Source organism: Pezoporus wallicus, unplaced genomic scaffold, assembly GCF_028554395.1.
Source record: "Pezoporus wallicus isolate ANWC-B61680 ecotype Strahan unplaced genomic scaffold, APGP_CSIRO_Pwel_v1 contig_8013, whole genome shotgun sequence".
Classification (NCBI taxonomy): domain Eukaryota; kingdom Metazoa; phylum Chordata; class Aves; order Psittaciformes; family Psittacidae; genus Pezoporus; species Pezoporus wallicus.
In genome coordinates this window covers 1,132,469-1,148,366 of record NW_026636761.1, presented here as the reverse complement: position 1 = coordinate 1,148,366, position 15,898 = coordinate 1,132,469, and the positions used below count along the sequence as shown (strand labels likewise).

Below are 15,898 nucleotides of genomic sequence, written 5' to 3'. Positions count from 1 at the left end.
TATCTTAGACATAACTGCTCTTTGGCTGCAATCCAAGGGGGTTTTGTATTTTGCCTATTAAAATGACAGACATTGCTCAGGGAAGCCAGGCTCGACTCCAGTCTCCTCTGCAGAAATATTTCCTTTAAGAAAAAAAAACAAAAATTAGTGATTTCTGAACATTTGGGCTAGCAGATCTGTCAGCTCTTCTTTTTTCTCTCCCTTATGGTCTGTATGTTTGAAACACGATAGAACTGCCACCACGAGCTGCTTCCTGCAGCGTGGGAGCTGCTGGCTGAGTGATAGGTCAGTTTTGCATATTTCAGTTGTGAATTACAGGAGCTAGAAGAAAGATGCTTTTAGGGAGCAGAAAGGCAGGGGTCAAGCCGGTATCAGGGCTGTTTTCTGCTCCTGGTTATTGGATCACTTCAGGTGACCTCCAGCCAAATACTTCCAGATTAGGGAATTAACTCGCTAGGTTTTGATGTTCCAGGAGCATGAAAGTTGAATGCATGACCTCTCACCCCACAGCCTCTGGGGTACGTGATCCTGCACTTTGAGACAGTTCACACAGTGTTACTGCTCCGTTAATGGTCTTTTGGGAGCATTTGGGAGTCTGGGACATTTCTGTTCACTCTTCTGTGGACAGAAGGTTCAGCTTTCACTGAGCTTCACAGCCTGGCCTTGAGAGACTTGAGTGAGAATCAGCCCAGATCCTCATATAGGGACACCAAATGCTTTATTCAAATTCTAGGATTAGCCCAGCATTGAAGACCATGCCCCAGCTTGCACTGCAGGCAGTGCCAGGAACACTGTGTGCTCTGCCAGTTGCTGCTGAGGTTGAACCCCAGAGATGGTAAACCAGAGCTTGGGCCATGCCTAAAGTGTTCCTGTTCTCATTGCAGGGAGATGATGGGCCAGATGTTCGTGGTGGATCTGGAGACATTTTGTTGGTGCATGCAACAGAGACCGACAGGAAAGGTACAGTGGGTGCACCAAAGGGCTGAGGAGCACAGCCTGGTGTGGCCTTATGCTGCTTGTCTTCTGCAGCGTGTGCAGTCATGCTATGGCTGGGCCAGGGTGGAGAGGACTGGGTTTGTGAGCTAGGGGAGAGAGGGGTGTGCTTGTCTCTGGTGAAATGGAGGTAAGCTGGATAAGCACCTGTTCCATTTAGCAGCAGGGATGGTATTAATTCCTCACAGCCCTTGCCCGGATCCGCAAAGGCAAGGCGCACCAATGGAGTTGATGACAGCGTTGTGTTGGTGTCTCTGTAGCTGCCAAGGCAGGCCACTGTCTTCTCCAAGAGCAGATGTGACCAGCCTGTTGTGCCATGGATCCTGCTTTCAGAGTGCTCCTTACCCTTTGAACTTCAGGGCAGTGGTGGTGTAGGAGGTGCTGGAATGACTGTTGTATCAAAGTAGGAAAGAAAGGAGGATGTTGGTTTGGGTCTAATTCAGTACCCATGGGCATTGGGCAAGCTGTTCAGGTGCTGGTCTTCTGACACCCCTTATTTTCAACTTAACATGTCCTAGTCCCACTTTCTACCACTTGCATGCTGGTAGCCACCCAGACCAATTCAGAGAGGGAAGGAGATGTGAGGGAAGAAAAGGGAGTTTAGCAACCCTTAACTCTAGATTGGTAAAAAACCCACTTTGTCTCTCCACACCCAGTCACCACCCTCACAAAGCAGCTCCTTTCCAAGACCTGTGGCAAAGGCAGCCTTTGCAATCTTTCCAGAGAGTGATTCTGACCCTGCCAAACACATTTGTGCTGATGGCCTTAACCAGAATTGATCTCCTTATCTCCTGGGATGCAAGGAACCCACTGAACCACTCAGCGCTCGTATTTCAGAGGTTTGATAGCCAAAGGGGAGATATCTTTCATGTGCATTTTTAAATGGCAGGGGTTTTACTGTAGCATAAGGTGCTTGCAATTACTTACCAGCACCATTCAGCTAGCAAGAAAATCTTTCCCCTGACAGCAATTTTTCCCTGTTTACATCAGGCATTGAATCCAAGCAGAAAGGACCAAAGTTAGGAACATACAGAGAGGAGGAGGCAACTGACTGCATGAGGGGTAGATAGGTGTATTTTTAAAAGCAGTCTAAATGAGATGGTGGGAATACCTCTTATAAAAATGCTGAAACTGGAATAGAGAAGCTCTGATTTATTCTTGCTTGTTCTCCAGAACAAGGAGAACAAGGACAGGGAGAGTGACTGGGTGGAGGGAGCTCAGAATAGTCACAGAGCTTGGCCCCACAGGCTCTGCCAAGCCACTGAGCTGAATGGAGCATGAAGGAATTCGTGCTATGCTAACCCAGTGTTTGGGTGACTGAGAGGGTTAATGAATTAAGCTGACAATGAGAGGAATTCAGGGCTTGTAAATCAATCAGCCAAACGGCACAGAGGGGTATAGTTAAGAGGCTTTCCTTTAAAGATGAATTTCTTGGCAGCTTCAAGTGCCAGAGCAGACCAGCTGTATTACCTCACGTTGCCTTTTGGGCAGATGGGAACCCAGAATAAATGTAACTCCACGCCCTGTTGCATGATGCTTCTTGTCCGTTCGAATTTTCTCAAAAAGCTAAATGCAGTAAGGGATAAAGAGAGACTTGTGGTCTTTAGGAATAAAATCCATGGTCACTTAATTGCTCGCAGCCACGCGCGCTTGCTGTGAGTGCCGGATTACAGCTGGATGAGGCTGGGGACTCACCCAGCCTCGGGCTTTAGAGCTTATGTCTGATTGTCTCTAACCAAAAGGCAGCAGAGCTTTCTGATTTAAGAGCAGGAGGAAGCAGCATCTCCATGAGGCTCCTGCCAAGAGAAACACTGCAGGTAGAGAGGCACAACCGGCACACCATGCCCTGCTCTTTCCCACCCTCCATGCGCAGTGGATGGATGTTACAGCATGTGGGTGTGGGGCCATCCCTGTCCTGGCTGAAACAAGCTTTACCTGCACAGCCTAGCCTGGGCAGGCACAGCAGAAGCCTTTTCTCCCTGTCTGCACTAACAGTGCTCTGCCAGTGGTCGCAGTGCCATCCCTCTGCACATGCTACCTGCAGGGCTGCTGGGTTTTATACTGGGCATGATAAGTTTCCACTGTGACCACTGCTGTACACAGTGACCAGGCCTTGCTCAGGACAGAGTGTGCTGCAGTCTTGATCTGAAGTCTTCTTTCCCATTTGCAGTTCCTGCTTTTTCAAATCACATCCTTTGTGCCTATGACAATGGCCAAAACCTTTGTGATTCAGGGGCCTGGAGCACCCACTGCTGCAGATTAAGAAACAGAAGTTAACTGCATGCACTGTGGCAGTGTCTGTGTTGTGGCAGGGTTGTGGTCCTGGTAACATCAGTTTTTGCAGCGTGATTTAGTCTTCTTTTGGCTGAAATTAATGTCATATTAGACTGTCCTGGGGCAGTGTCATGGTTTAAACCCAGCCAGTAATTTCCTGTAACATACCACAAGCAGAGGGTCTGCAGCACTGTATCATCGTGTTGAACACATGCATTCCTGGTCGGGAGGAAAGAGAGACCATGTCCTTCTGCAGGGCCTTGTAAGCAGTAAAGACAGAGAACAAGCCCCCCCCCCCCATCAGATTTTCTCCTTAAAGCATCCCCAAGGTCTAAATCACATTTTTCCTTGAACCATTAATGAACGTGCCTGTCCCACAAGCAGGTAATTTTCACTGACCCCTTTTGTGGTCACATAAGCGAAGCTGCAAGCCCAGAGTGCTGCAAATGGGAGCCGGGCTGGTGAGGTCAGGACAGTTTCAGTGTGACTCTTGTGCCGTAGGGTCCATCTGCTGGTAAGAAACAACAGCACAGCGTTTCTGTGAAGTGTGTCAAAATGTGTCCATGTCTCCTTCCTGTAAGGTTGGATTCAACCCTAAAAGAAGCTTCCTTTTCCTGAAAGCAGGTTTGACTGAGGCTTTCTTGTCCTTCTCTGTAGATCTGGTGCTGTACTGTGAAGCTTTCCTGACTACATACAGGACGTTTATTACCCCTGAAGAGCTCATCAAGAAGCTGCAGTACAGATATCCTTTTAAATGAGTGGCAGTTCACCCACGCCAGGCATCAGAGCTGAGAAGTCGTTGTGGAGGGAGATGGTGGCAAGGTTTTTGGTCAAAAGCCTGCTGAGAATGTAGTCAGTAATATGCTTGCCCTGGAGGTGTCCCAGGTAGGACTTCCTTCAATGGGAGGTGCTGCTGGGCAGGTCCAGACAGGGTCAGGTACTGCCCTGAGAGTAGTCTTCTGAGGGCCCTGGCAGGGGAGAAGAGCAGTTCAGATTCTCTGTAATCACTGGGAATTTGGTCATTTGTTTGGGACATCTTTTTTGTAGGGTGGGGATCACGGTGCTTTGTGCCTTCCAGAGGGGCCATGGGGATTGTGTGCTTGGGCAGGTGTAGTTCAATACTAGAGATGACTGAACAATCAAGACCTATTCCCTCTTTTATTACAAGAAATGCAGCACAGAAGATAACGTCCTCTTGGCCTTCTAGTTCTGAACTGAGCTTGTAACTGCTAACAAAGCAAGGGCCCCTACGTGGCAGGGTGAGCATTAGTGTTTCTGGCTGAGCATGGAGAAAGCTTCTTGTTGAGCACCCTGCCTGCAGTTCCCACCTCGGCCCTGTTCCCGTGGCTCCCTTCACTGTCAGCTGAGCAGGTCAGTGTCTGGTTCATGCAGTGTAAGAGCCTCCTGGGCTTTGGTCCTGTCACACGTCAAAGGGAGCCTGACATCACCCTGTCCTGTGTTGCAGCTCATCACTGCCATCTGCAGCAGGGCTACTGCTCCCTGTGCTCCTGCTCAGATCAGCACGGCCAAGGACACAGCAAACCTTACTGCAGAGCAGTTGTCACTGAAAATACTGAGGCATTCCTGCAGGCCCTTGTCAGTACTTGACTTACTGATAACCTTTTTCCATTTGTCCACCTGGCAGAAGCGTTTTCAACCTGTGCTGTCTCCCCTGCCATCATTCTCCTTGCAGCAAATTGGGCAGTAAGGAAGGTAGAGGTGACATCTGAGCTCTGTTGGGACCAGATGTCACAGACCAGTGGAGGAGATCTCAGTAGAGGAGTGCTGCTCATTACATTCCACCTTAGAGAGAACAGTTTCAGGGTACACCTGCTCTTCCAGCATCAGTTCTGTGAGGTGTAGGTACCTCCTCACACGCCTGCTGGTGTGTATCTTCATTATAGCCACATCAGTGTCCCTTATCCTCTGGGAAGTGAGCAGCAGTTTCAGTCAAGATAGAGCAGTGCTATTCTGATGTTCAAGGCAGCTGTTCCCTGCACTGATGCTGGTCTCACCACATGAAGTTGATTCTTTAATTTGCAACCAACATATGAGAAGTTTTGCCACTTCCCAGACACGTTTAAGAAGCGAGTCAGTAAGAACACCTTCTTCGTGCTGGTGCGAGTGGTGGACGAGCTGTGGTGAGTCACCTTCTTTGTTTCAGGGTGGGAGATGTGGGGTCAGTACCAACACAGACATCTGGCAGTTAATGAAAATGGGGTTTTAAACCTCACTTCTAAAGGCATCTGAAATCCCCTACCCTGACCAGTGAGACACTTCCAGTGCTGAACCCTCTTGTTGGAAGAGCAGGTGCTCGGTGTGTCCTAAATGGGTCAGTTTTAAAATAACCAGTAAAAGGGGAATCTCTGGAAAAGGAAGAGCTGGGAAGAGGAGGAATTTCAGTCAGTTCTGCTTGTAGGAAAGAGCAACAAGACTCAGTACCGATACAAACACTGTAGCTCTGATCCCTTTACCTGGGTTTTCCATCTTTCTCTCAGCTTAGTGGAGTTGACAGAAGAAATCCTCAAGCTGCTGATGGACCTGGTCTTCAGGCTGGTGTGCAACGGGGAGCTGAGCCTCGCCAGAGTGCTGCGCAAAAACATCCTGGATAAAGTGGATCAGAAGAAAATGCTGAGCTACACCAATTCCATCAAACCTCTTGCAGCCCGTGGGGTGGCAGCCAGGTGAGGAAAGATGCACATGACCGTAGCTTGGTTCTTTGAGAACCAAGGGGCATCCCTTTTCCTGTGGACACAGAAGTTTTCACAGTCCAAACTGCAAGACAGAGAAGAAAACAGGTCACATTTTCTGAGCCCTTATACCTCATCCTTGTTTCCTACAGGCCTGGGACCCTGCATGATTTCCACAGTCATGAAATAGCTGAGCAGCTGACCCTGCTAGATGCTGAACTTTTCTATAAAATCGAGGTACAGAGCTGAGGATGGGGTAAGGGTGGTGGGAGGGATCCAGACATGTATCCTCTGCCATCTCTGGTATTCTCTGCCTGTTCCCCAAGCACACTTGTTGGGCTGTAGGAGACAGCTGGACTTGTGTCAGCAAGTGGCAGTGAACACAGACTGCAACTGGGAATCTCGAGGCAGAAATCCCATTTTAATGTGTGGTATTTTCCCACCCTTCTCTTCTTCCTTGGCAGATCCCAGAAGTTCTGCTTTGGGCGAAGGAGCAAAATGAAGAGAAGAGCCCCAACCTCACACAGTTCACAGAGCACTTTAATAACATGTCCTACTGGTAAGGAGCTCAGAACAACTGTGGCACTGAACTGTGCTTAACCCCCAGGGCCCTATAAATACTCAAAATAGTCCTTGGAGAGTTGGGTTCCCTTATTACCACTGGGATAAGATGTATTTTTGGCCAAGGAATAGGTTCAGGGCACTCATCAAAGAGCCAAGAGCACACAAGAAAGGGAATCAGGAGGATTGTGGAGGGCAGTGTAACACAGAGCAATTATTGTCAGTACCACGGAGCCCTTCAAACAAACATTGCCCTCGCAAGTAAATGTGCTCAGTGGAGGGTTATTGTGGTCATCCTTTAAGGTCTTCTCTTTGTTGTGAGGAGAGTGCTCCATTTAAATTGGAGGTGCCGTGAACTTTTTTGTATGGTTGGCCCATGCTTATCAGTTACTAGGTTTTATGAAATGAAACAAGAAGGAATCTGAGATCTGCTTGTGTGGGTTTATCCGTTCTTCTCTGTCTGTTCTCCCAGGGTCCGGTCAATAATTATGCTCCAAGAGAAAGCCCAAGACCGAGAGAGGCTGCTCCTTAAATTTATAAAGATTATGAAGGTATCAGCTTGGTTCTTGCTGTGAATCACACACATTGCTCCTTAAAGGAGCAGGGGAGTGGGACCTTGGGGCTGGTAGAGCTGCTTGGTGCTAGAAGGCTTTTCAGATCTCTAGAGTAACTGGAATATTCTCCCTCTTCACAGCACTTACGAAAGCTGAATAATTTTAATTCCTATCTGGCCATTCTTTCTGCACTGGATTCTGCACCTATCCGAAGGCTGGAGTGGCAGAAGCAAACCTCAGAGGTGAGAGCAGTGAGGGCTGTTATCTCCAGGGGGCAAGAGAACTGTGCTTACAGCACATAACAGCTGGGTGGGTTTAACAGCTCAGCATCAACAAGGGGTGGAGGGACGCTGGGTGACTGCTCTCCAGTGGGTGTAATGCCATGTGCTGGGAGCCTGAAGTGTGACTGGATGGGAACAGCCTCCTTCTCCCTGCAAACTGAAGGCTTGGTGAGGTTGAAAGCAGCAAGACTCGTGTTCATACATACTTGGGACCAGGCTGAGTAAATCAGTTGGAGGTGTTTGCAGGATGGCATGAGCTCCCTGGTGCTCTGGGGAGAGGTTACAAGGAAAATGGGCTTACAGTAGTGGTGTCACTGTGGGCTTTGTGTCCTGCAGGGCCTGGCTGAGTACTGCACGCTGATTGACAGCTCCTCGTCCTTCCGCGCCTACCGAGCAGCTCTGGCTGATGTGGAGCCTCCCTGCATACCTTACCTGTGAGTTGGGACTTTCTTCTTCCCTTTGCTATTACTTCTGCCCGTTAAATGAGTTCCTTCAAGGATGTCTCAGGAGCTTCTGCTCAGCTCAGCACTTGCCTTTTGCCCTGTGTCTACAATAAGATGGCAGTGTGCCACATCAACCCACATGCCCTCTTCTGGAGCAGTTTGTCCTGTAGCATAGGAAGGCAGGCTGGCAGCTATCTTTTTGTGAATTGACTGTGGCAAAGGAAGGATCAAGTGCCTGGCTCTTTAGGTGGTGCTTTTTAAATGTATTTTCTTAGAGATCTTTGTGCAGAAAGATAGATTTTTACCAAGAGTTGGAATGGATCCCACAGCTTCCCACAGCAGATACCAGGTTCTGCAACAGCTCTGGTTCTGCTGACTGCAAGAGCTGGTAAATGAGGAGTCTGCCTTGTCAAACATGCTGCTTCATGCTGTTTCTAGATGAAAGGTTGAAGCCATTGCACTTCTCTGTAAGAGCCCTCTGATCTAGAGAACAGATTTGGTCTGGGTTTGCACCAGTAAAACTTCTCCTGGTCTTGCTTTCTTCCATGGAAAGAGTTCTGTGGGAAGAGGTTGCACAGGTACACAGCATCTCATCTGCCTGGGACCACAGCAGCACCCTGCAGGGACTTAGAAGAGTAGGGGAGGTGGGAGGAGGAAGGCAGCACAGACCCCCTTGCTAGGGAAACCCTCTTGCCTAAAACTGGAGGGAAGGTTTAGCCCCTGGCAGGAACTTCCCATTGCGGCCTTCTTCCAGCTGGGTCCTCTCCTCCATGGGGAGTGAAAGAACAACCTCAGCACCCTTAGCGTGACCGTGAGCGCCTTGGAGGCCCCTCAGCTGTGTGTGGTGGGCACCTTGCACCTGAACACCTTCGGATCTGCTGCTGGGGAACATTTCCCTCTGGTTCAGAGTTGCTGTGCTGATGGTGGCAGCAGCGGGAGGCTGTTAAATTGCATCTGGCTGCCTTTTGCCTGGCGTCCTGCCCCTGTGTGACTAACCTCTCTACTTGTTTGCCTACTCCCTGGCCTGCTGCCCCTTTCTCTCTTTCAGAGGCCTGATTCTGCAGGACCTGACCTTTGTTCATCTGGGAAACCCTGATTACATTGACAGCAAAGTGAACTTTTCCAAGCGCTGGCAGCAGTTTAACATCCTGGACAGCATGAGGTGCTTCCAACAAGTGTAAGTGCAGCAGCAGTGGGGGTCAGAACTGGCTTTGAAGGCACCATGGTGGGGACTGGGGCGGGGGCATGGGAGCCACTGTGCAAGGGGAAGGGAGTCTGAAACCAAAGCATTGTGATGGAGGTGTAAGGGGAAGACAGGGCTCTGGTCACAGCCTCTTTCCCTTTCTGGGTTGAATATGACTCGAGGTTATGAAGACATTTTTCCTGTATTAGTTTTGAGATCCAGTGCAGTTTTCCCACTCCTCTTTCAGACACCATTTTTTCCTCCAGGTTGACGATCCTTATGTTCTCTAGATCATGGTGGGTTTTCCCCAGTGCTGTCTTGCAACAAGGGCAGCAGATCCAACTGCTCATTTCATAGAATCACAGAATAGTTAGGGTTAGAAAGGACCTTAAGGTCATCTAGTTCCAACCCCCGTGACATGGGCAGGGATACACCCAAGGCAGGGATATCACCCAAGGCCTCGTCCAACCTGGTCTTGAACACTGCCAGGGATGGAGCATTCACAGCTTCCCTGGGCAACCCATTCCAGTGCCTCACCACCCTAACAGGAAAGAATTTCCTCCTTATATCCAATCTAAACTTCCCCTGTTTAAGTTTTAACCTGCTACCCCTTGTCCTATCACTACAGTCCCTAATGAAGAGTCCCTCTCCAGCATCCCTATAGGCCCACTTCAGATACTGGAAGGCTGCTATGAGGTCTCCATGCAGCTTCTCTTCTCCAGGCTGAACAGCCCCAGCTTCCTCAGCCTGTCTCCATACAGGAGGAGCTCCAGTCCCCTGCTCATTTCAGTGTGATGGGGTCTGATTTCCCCCCAGTTCAGCAATGGGCACGTTGGTTCTCCCCTTGTTTGGTGTCACTTTCTGTCCTGTGTACTGTGCTCTGAGCGCACGGTGCTGGATGCCCCTGGGGCGGGGCGAGGGTAGCCTGAAGCTGGGAGCAGCCCCAGTTTAACTGCATCCCTCCTCCGTGCTTTTCCAGCCATTACGACATCAAAAGAAACGACGACATCGTGTCCTTCTTCAACGACTTCAGCGACCACTTGGCTGAGGAGGCCCTGTGGGAGCTGTCCCTCAAAATCAAACCTCGGAACATCACGAGGCGGAAAACAGACCGGGAAGAGAAAACCTAGGAGGAGGGGTTGTGCGAGCGAGGAGAATTGCTCCGCAGGCGCCCCGAGGGCAGCTATGAGACTGGAGTTCCGTGTTTGTACCTGTTACTGGATGATGATGCACCCTCCCTCCCCGCTGGGGGGGTGAACGTCGGGCGCTCGCAGCAGGCAAGAGGTGACCGGGGCGCGCCGTGGGCCGCGCAGGGCAGAGATCAGCCGGTGCTCGCTGCACTCACCCTCCTCCTCCTCCTCCTCCTCCTCCTCCTCCTCCTCCCGTCCCTCTGTGCCATGAATCAGCTTTAAACCCGGGGAGAGAGCCTTGTGGAAGGAGGGTCCCATGCAGGTGTGTTACTGGTTTGCTGGCCGGTTGCATCCGGGAATACCCAGGCTTTTGTTTTCATCCACAAAGGAGGGTTGGCGAGAGCTCAGCACCCACAGACTTGTCTCCGGAGCGGTGGCAGCAGCGGTGGAAGCTGAGGGTTTGAGTCTCCCCTGTAACACCACCACCTTGAAACGTGTTCGTCCATAGGAGATGAGGATGGAAGAGGCTCCCGCTGCCTGCCGGAGGAGCTCTGCTTTCGGAGAGCTGCTTGTGTTTACAGGGGTCTATGGTTTACCCCAGGTCCGGCGCCTTCTTCATGGCAGGAAGGCACCGGTCGTAGATAGGGAAGAGGCACTGAAAATGGGCCATCTCCAGCCATCGTATCCCCCTCCTCCTCTCAGATCTCCTTATTTAAGCAACGGTGACCCCTCCGAACCCTGGAAACGCGGACTACCGAGGTACTGCGGGTCACCCGTCCGTGGAGCCCTATCTTCTAGCGATGGTACTAGCTTTTGCACAGTAAATGCTGTAGAATACGAGACTGTAAATATTAGTGTTTAGAATCCTTTGGGGATTTTTCTTTTCGATGCATGTCTGAATACCGACGAGTTTATAGGAAAAAGAAGTGCGAACCAGTATGTATAGAACTCCCCACCAGTGACAATGTTGTTCCGAGTGCTGGAAGAAAGCAGGCTCGGGGCGGGTGCAGGAGCCAGGCATCGGAGCAAGCGGGATGGTTCCGGGGTTGGGAATGGAAGTGGGAAGGAGCCCTGTGCCTGGCTGAGCCCCGTCCCCTGCACCCCACTCCTCTCCTCTCGCTGTTGCCAAATGTGTGTCTGGCCCTTGGTGCTCTGCTTTGTTCTCAGCGCTTTGGCAGGAGCCCCAGCAGGTCCCCATCGCCCCCAGCCCAGCATGGAAGAGCAAAGGGGGGGGGGTCTCATTTCCCACACACACAGCGTTAACCCCAATCTGTTTGGTGTGCCTTATTCAGCCCCTCTGTCCCCTCTCTGTGCCCCACCCAGGTTGTCCTCCCCAGTCAGGCCATTTCGCGCCCCTCCTCTCTCCTCACCCCATGGTTTACAGCGTGGATGGTGGATTTAACTGTACCCTGGAGGTTTTAGCAGCCTTGTGAAGCCTTTCTTAGCATCGTGTCTCGTGGCTTTTAGAGTTTGGTCTTAAAATCCTGTGGCTTCAGGGCAGCAGCTCGCGATGGGATCTCTCACAGAGCATCGGATGGGTGCTTCTCAGAGCATCGGATGGGTGCTTCTCAGAGCATCCTTATTTCTCAACAGCAGCTCTGTGTTTGCTGAAGTCTCTTATTTACTTTGAGTGAATCAGAGGTGCAAGCACCTCCTCCTACAGATTGCAACGTCTCAGCTGGACGGCAGCTCTGCCCGAACCAACGGCAGCATTGCCCTGTCCATGGGATTGCACCAGCTCCATTATTTTCCGGCAGCCAAGGCACAGGGAGAGACCCCCATTTGCCTGTGGGGGCATCTTCTAGGTGAGGAGAGCGTGGGGTCCAGCTCCAGCTCCTGCTGTGCATCCCCAGAGCGGGAGGAGCGGGGATGTTCCTGCGCCGAAACGCAATGTCTGAGCCAGAGCACATCAGAACGGTTCATCCCGTGGCACCGAGGGCACCGGAGCCGTTTGTGTCCAGCCGAGGCTTTGCAGTCCCCAGAGGCTTCCCCGCCTCTCACGCCGGTGCTTGCCTTTGTCAATCAGGTTTTAAGGCAAACCCCACACGGCCGTGACAAGGCAAATAGAGCCCGTGTCTGGCGCGGGCTGCCCCGGCCGGCACCGAGCACCTCCCTGGGCCCCTGTGCTCTGACAGAGCCTGTTTCTAGGCGTGTTGTGTGTAAAGCCACAGCCCCATCGCTCTCATACCACCAATGGGGGGGGGCTCGCTCCCTGCCCTCCACCAGCTCAGCTGCACCATGGGGCTGAGCCCCTTCCCCCCGGCCTTTCCATCCCCTTTCTCCCCTTTGCCGTTGTCCCTAAGGAAGGGTTTCCTCGCCCAGAGCCCCCCCCCCCCGTGCAGGAGCAGCACCTGGGGAGCACAGAGCAGAGCCCTTTGCTTGGCCATGAGCGTGTTTGTGTCTTGGAAGCAGCATCCTCAAGGGCATCGCCTCTCTTTTGGGGGGGAAATGGGGTCTCCATCCCCTCCCCGCACTGGGCAGGGAGCAGGGGGAGTGATGCCCCCATCACCAGCCCCCTGCCCCGCTCCCACCCGCAGCCCATCGGTTCCATTGTGTATTTACCACTAACCCAGTCCTGATGGTGGCATCTTCCTGCGAACATTTCAGACCTGTACCTTTTATATTAAAGACAAATAAACACCGGTAACAAACCCGCCTGACGGTCCTGTTTACAGTGCATGCAGCAGTCTGTGGATTAAAGTGACAATCGAATCCACTTCTGGCGCTGGTGTGGCCTCGTGTTTTCTCATGTCCCCCTCTGCATTTGTCCCTTTTATCTTTTCCCCCCATCCCTACCTCCAAAGGGGCGGCCTTGCCCCAGTGCATGCCTCACCCCTGGGAGGGGAATCTCTGCTCCTGTCACCTTCCTGCAGGCCCTGATGTCCCCTGTGTCCATCTCCCCAGGGGACACATGGGTCAGTGCGTGCCCGGCCCGTGCAGCAGCCGTGTGCTGGCACCAGGGGCTGTAAGTAACCCCTGCGGGCTCCGGGCGCACTCCAGCACTATTCCAGCCTTGGACAGGGTTCAGGATCCCTCTGGCAATCATTGTCAGGGAGATGGATGTGCAGACGCTGACCCCACACGTCCCCCCGTCACTGGGGGTAGACCATGGTGCTGTGTCCCACCGGGCAGCAAAGCCGGATGGGACCATGGGGCCTGGCACATCCATCCCTGGTGCAGGACACGCGTGTGTCCTGCTCAGCTCAGCTCAGCTCATCGGAGCGGCCTTTGGAAGCTCATCCTCCCCTTGCCTTCCCTGCAAGAGGCACCCTCAGGCCTGGGGCCGCTGCAGCCCCAGCCCAGCCCCATGTGGGCTCCCCATGCCAGGGTCCTGCTTCAGGAGGAAACCCGGATTTAACCCATTGCAGGGGAATTTACCCCGGATTTGGTGGTGGACAAAAGCCACGGGATGGAGGGGAAGGTCCTTGCAGAGGAAACAGCAGCTTTGGCTGCAGCCGTGGTTTATTTCAATCAGGAAGCAGCAGGAAGGAGGCGATGCAGCCTCTGTGTGTGATTGATTTGTGTGTGATTGATTGATTTGTGTGTGATTTACTCGTGCAGAATCACCACAGCAGCTAAATGACGTGATTCAGTCTCTTCTCACACTGTTCAATACCGGGGAGGGTTCTTGCACACGTGCTTTGGCTTCTCTTTGGCCCTTGCCTCTGTCTCCAGCCCCAATCCAACCGGATGCTTCCTCTGCACCAGGTCCTGTTTGGCACCTCTGAGATGCTCCGCGGTGACAGGATCCCACATCCTGCAGCAGAGCCTCATCCCGCACCCGGTGCCGCTGTTCCGACACGGCTGCTTGCTCAGCGCCAGCTCCCGCAGGACACGGCACCAGCACCGCTCCGGTTCCTCCTGCCCACGCCGTGGTGTGCGGGGCTGAGAGCGGGCAGGCAAAGGCACGCGTGGCTCCGGGGTGGCTGCTCCGCCGCACTAACACCTCCTGGTCACCCCTATCCCATGGCAGCCCCGGTGATGATGCACAGGGGCTGCGGCTGTGCCCCTAGGCCGGGCCGTGTCCCTGGGACCTGGGGTCCCCGTTATAGGTACAGGGCCACCAGGACGTAGATGACCCAGCTGATGGAGGCGAACAACCCGAAGAGGAGGCTGAAGAGGACCAGGGATTGGGCTTTCCTGGATGCTGCGTACGCCTGGACCACGTCCCCGCGCCCGAGCGCAGCCCGGGTCTGGCACAGGGGGAGGAAAGGGAGAGGTGAGAAGAGGCCCCCAGGGCCAGGAGCGGGGTTTGGTGCTCGTGGGGCCCGCACCATCCTTACCTCGTGGGAGTAGATGAGGGCGACGAGCCCGGTCAGGAGGCAGCAGAACACGGTCACCAGCACCGACTCCACCAGGTAGTCCTTGGGCAGCGGCTGCCGGTGGCCGGCGGCTGAGGGCCCCGCGGTGCTCGGTGCCCCCTCATGCTGTGACACGGAGCAGGCTGTTAGAGCCCCTGTGCCCCCCACAAAGCTTCGGACCCCACAAGCCCTGGGGGGGGGAGGCAAGGAGTGACCCCGCTCGGAGCGGGGCAGGGGGGTACGTACGGAGGTGCGGGGCGGGAGGCCCTGGGGTGGGAACGGCCCCGGCGGGTGCAGAACCGGGAAGGGCGGGTACAGGAGATGCGCGCTCTTGGGGTCCGGGGGCGAGTAGGGCGGGGGGTCCTCCTCGAAGGCCGCGTTGGTCGCTGCCGCCACCACCACGGGCCCGGCCCCGGGGGGCTCCCAGCAGGGACCGGCGCTGCCGCCGCCCCGCTCCGCTCGCCGGGACCCGACGGGCGCCTCGCTCTCCATGGCACGGAAACGCCTGCGGGGACGGGGACGGGGGTGAGACGGGCTCAGCCCCGGCCCTGCGCATCCGGATGTGTCCCCCTCCCGGGTCAGGGTCGGGCTGCGGGAGCGGATGAGCGGAGCCTCCCCTCCACTTCGGGTCTCCCCCCCCTCCCCGGTCCCGGCCCCGCGCCTCGGGTCCCACCTACGTCCACTCGGTCCCGGCCCCGCCGCGGTCCCCGCAGAGGCGGCGGGAGCGCGGCCGGGCCGGGCCGGGCCGGTTTAATCATTGACCGCTGCTCGCCGGGGCCGCGCCCGCAATGGCACCGAGGGAGGGGACGGGGGAGCCTCGAGAGCTCGGGACCGCGGAGGGGGTCACACACACGGGGGGGGTGGTTAAATGTTAATGGCTATGGGGGGGTACAGGGAGCCATGGGACCAAACAGGGTGGAAAAGAGCTCTGAGATCGGGTCCAACCGCTCCCTGCGCTGGGCGCAGCTCTGGTGTCCTCAGCACAAGAAGGACACGGAGCTGCTGGAGCAAGGCCAGGGGAGGGCACGAGGATGCTCAGGGGCTGGAGCAGCTCCCGTATGGAGCCAGGCTGAGAAAGTTGGGGCTGTTCAGCCTGGAGAAGAGAAGGCTGCGTGGAGACCTCATAGCAGCCTTCCAGTATCTGAAGGGGGCCTATAGGGATGCTGGGGAGGGACTCTTCATTAGGGACTGTAGTGATAGGACAAGGGGTAACGGGTTCAAACTGAAACAGGGGAGGCTCAGGCTGGATACAAGGCAGAAGCTCTTCCCTGTGAGGGTGCTGAGGCGCTGGCACAGGGTGCCCAGAGAAGCCGTGGCTGCCCCATCCCCGGCAGCGCTCCAGGGCTGCGCTCGCACACGCACAGAGCCGTGCCCATGCCCGCACCGTGCCCGCGGGGCTGCAGACCGCAGCTTCCCCATCCCCGTGGCCGCGGGGCTGACGCCGAGCGCACCCCGCGCCCGTAGCCCCGCCCCTCCCTCAGTGACCAC

General features: G+C 54.3%; 2 protein-coding genes across 6 annotated transcripts in view; one reads left to right on the top strand and one right to left on the bottom strand.

The window, feature by feature from the left end:
- RAPGEF1 (Rap guanine nucleotide exchange factor 1) overlaps window positions 1–10,958 on the top strand; it is an 83,732-nt gene extending 72,774 nt beyond the window's left edge. For all 5 annotated transcript variants that reach the window (XM_057401583.1, XM_057401582.1, XM_057401581.1 and 2 more), the window contains 11 exons: window positions 885–960; window positions 3,925–4,013; window positions 5,320–5,408; window positions 5,766–5,951; window positions 6,110–6,194; window positions 6,422–6,516; window positions 6,991–7,069; window positions 7,213–7,314; window positions 7,690–7,787; window positions 8,845–8,973; window positions 9,959–10,958. In XM_057401583.1, the coding sequence (XP_057257566.1) occupies window positions 885–960; window positions 3,925–4,013; window positions 5,320–5,408; window positions 5,766–5,951; window positions 6,110–6,194; window positions 6,422–6,516; window positions 6,991–7,069; window positions 7,213–7,314; window positions 7,690–7,787; window positions 8,845–8,973; window positions 9,959–10,109 (1,179 nt within the window). In that variant the 3' untranslated portion in view covers window positions 10,110–10,958. The remainder of the gene's footprint in view (window positions 1–884; window positions 961–3,924; window positions 4,014–5,319; window positions 5,409–5,765; window positions 5,952–6,109; window positions 6,195–6,421; window positions 6,517–6,990; window positions 7,070–7,212; window positions 7,315–7,689; window positions 7,788–8,844; window positions 8,974–9,958) is intronic.
- A 3,160-nt stretch (window positions 10,959–14,118) lies between these two features.
- Window positions 14,119–15,115, bottom strand: PRRT1B (proline rich transmembrane protein 1B). The gene is made up of 4 exons (XM_057401456.1): window positions 15,084–15,115; window positions 14,657–14,915; window positions 14,393–14,536; window positions 14,119–14,302 (listed from the first exon to the last, which is right to left on the bottom strand). The coding sequence occupies exons 2-4, from the start codon at window positions 14,900–14,902 to the stop codon at window positions 14,156–14,158; spliced, it is 537 nt and encodes a 178-aa protein (XP_057257439.1). The 5' UTR covers window positions 14,903–14,915; window positions 15,084–15,115; the 3' UTR covers window positions 14,119–14,155.
- Window positions 15,116–15,898: the final 783 nt, after the last annotated feature.

Excerpts from the sequence above, each read along its gene's own strand:
- PRRT1B (XM_057401456.1), bottom strand. The coding sequence starts at position 14,902 with ATGGAGAGCGAGGCGCCCGTCGGGTCCCGGCGAGCGGAGCGGGGCGGC. Across the intron at positions 14,537-14,656 it reads GCCTCCCGCCCCGCACCTCC|CATGAGGGGGCACCGAGCAC; the intron begins GTACGTACCCCC and ends TCCGTGTCACAG. Across the intron at positions 14,303-14,392 it reads CCCTCATCTACTCCCACGAG|ACCCGGGCTGCGCTCGGGCG; the intron begins GTAAGGATGGTG and ends CCCCTGTGCCAG.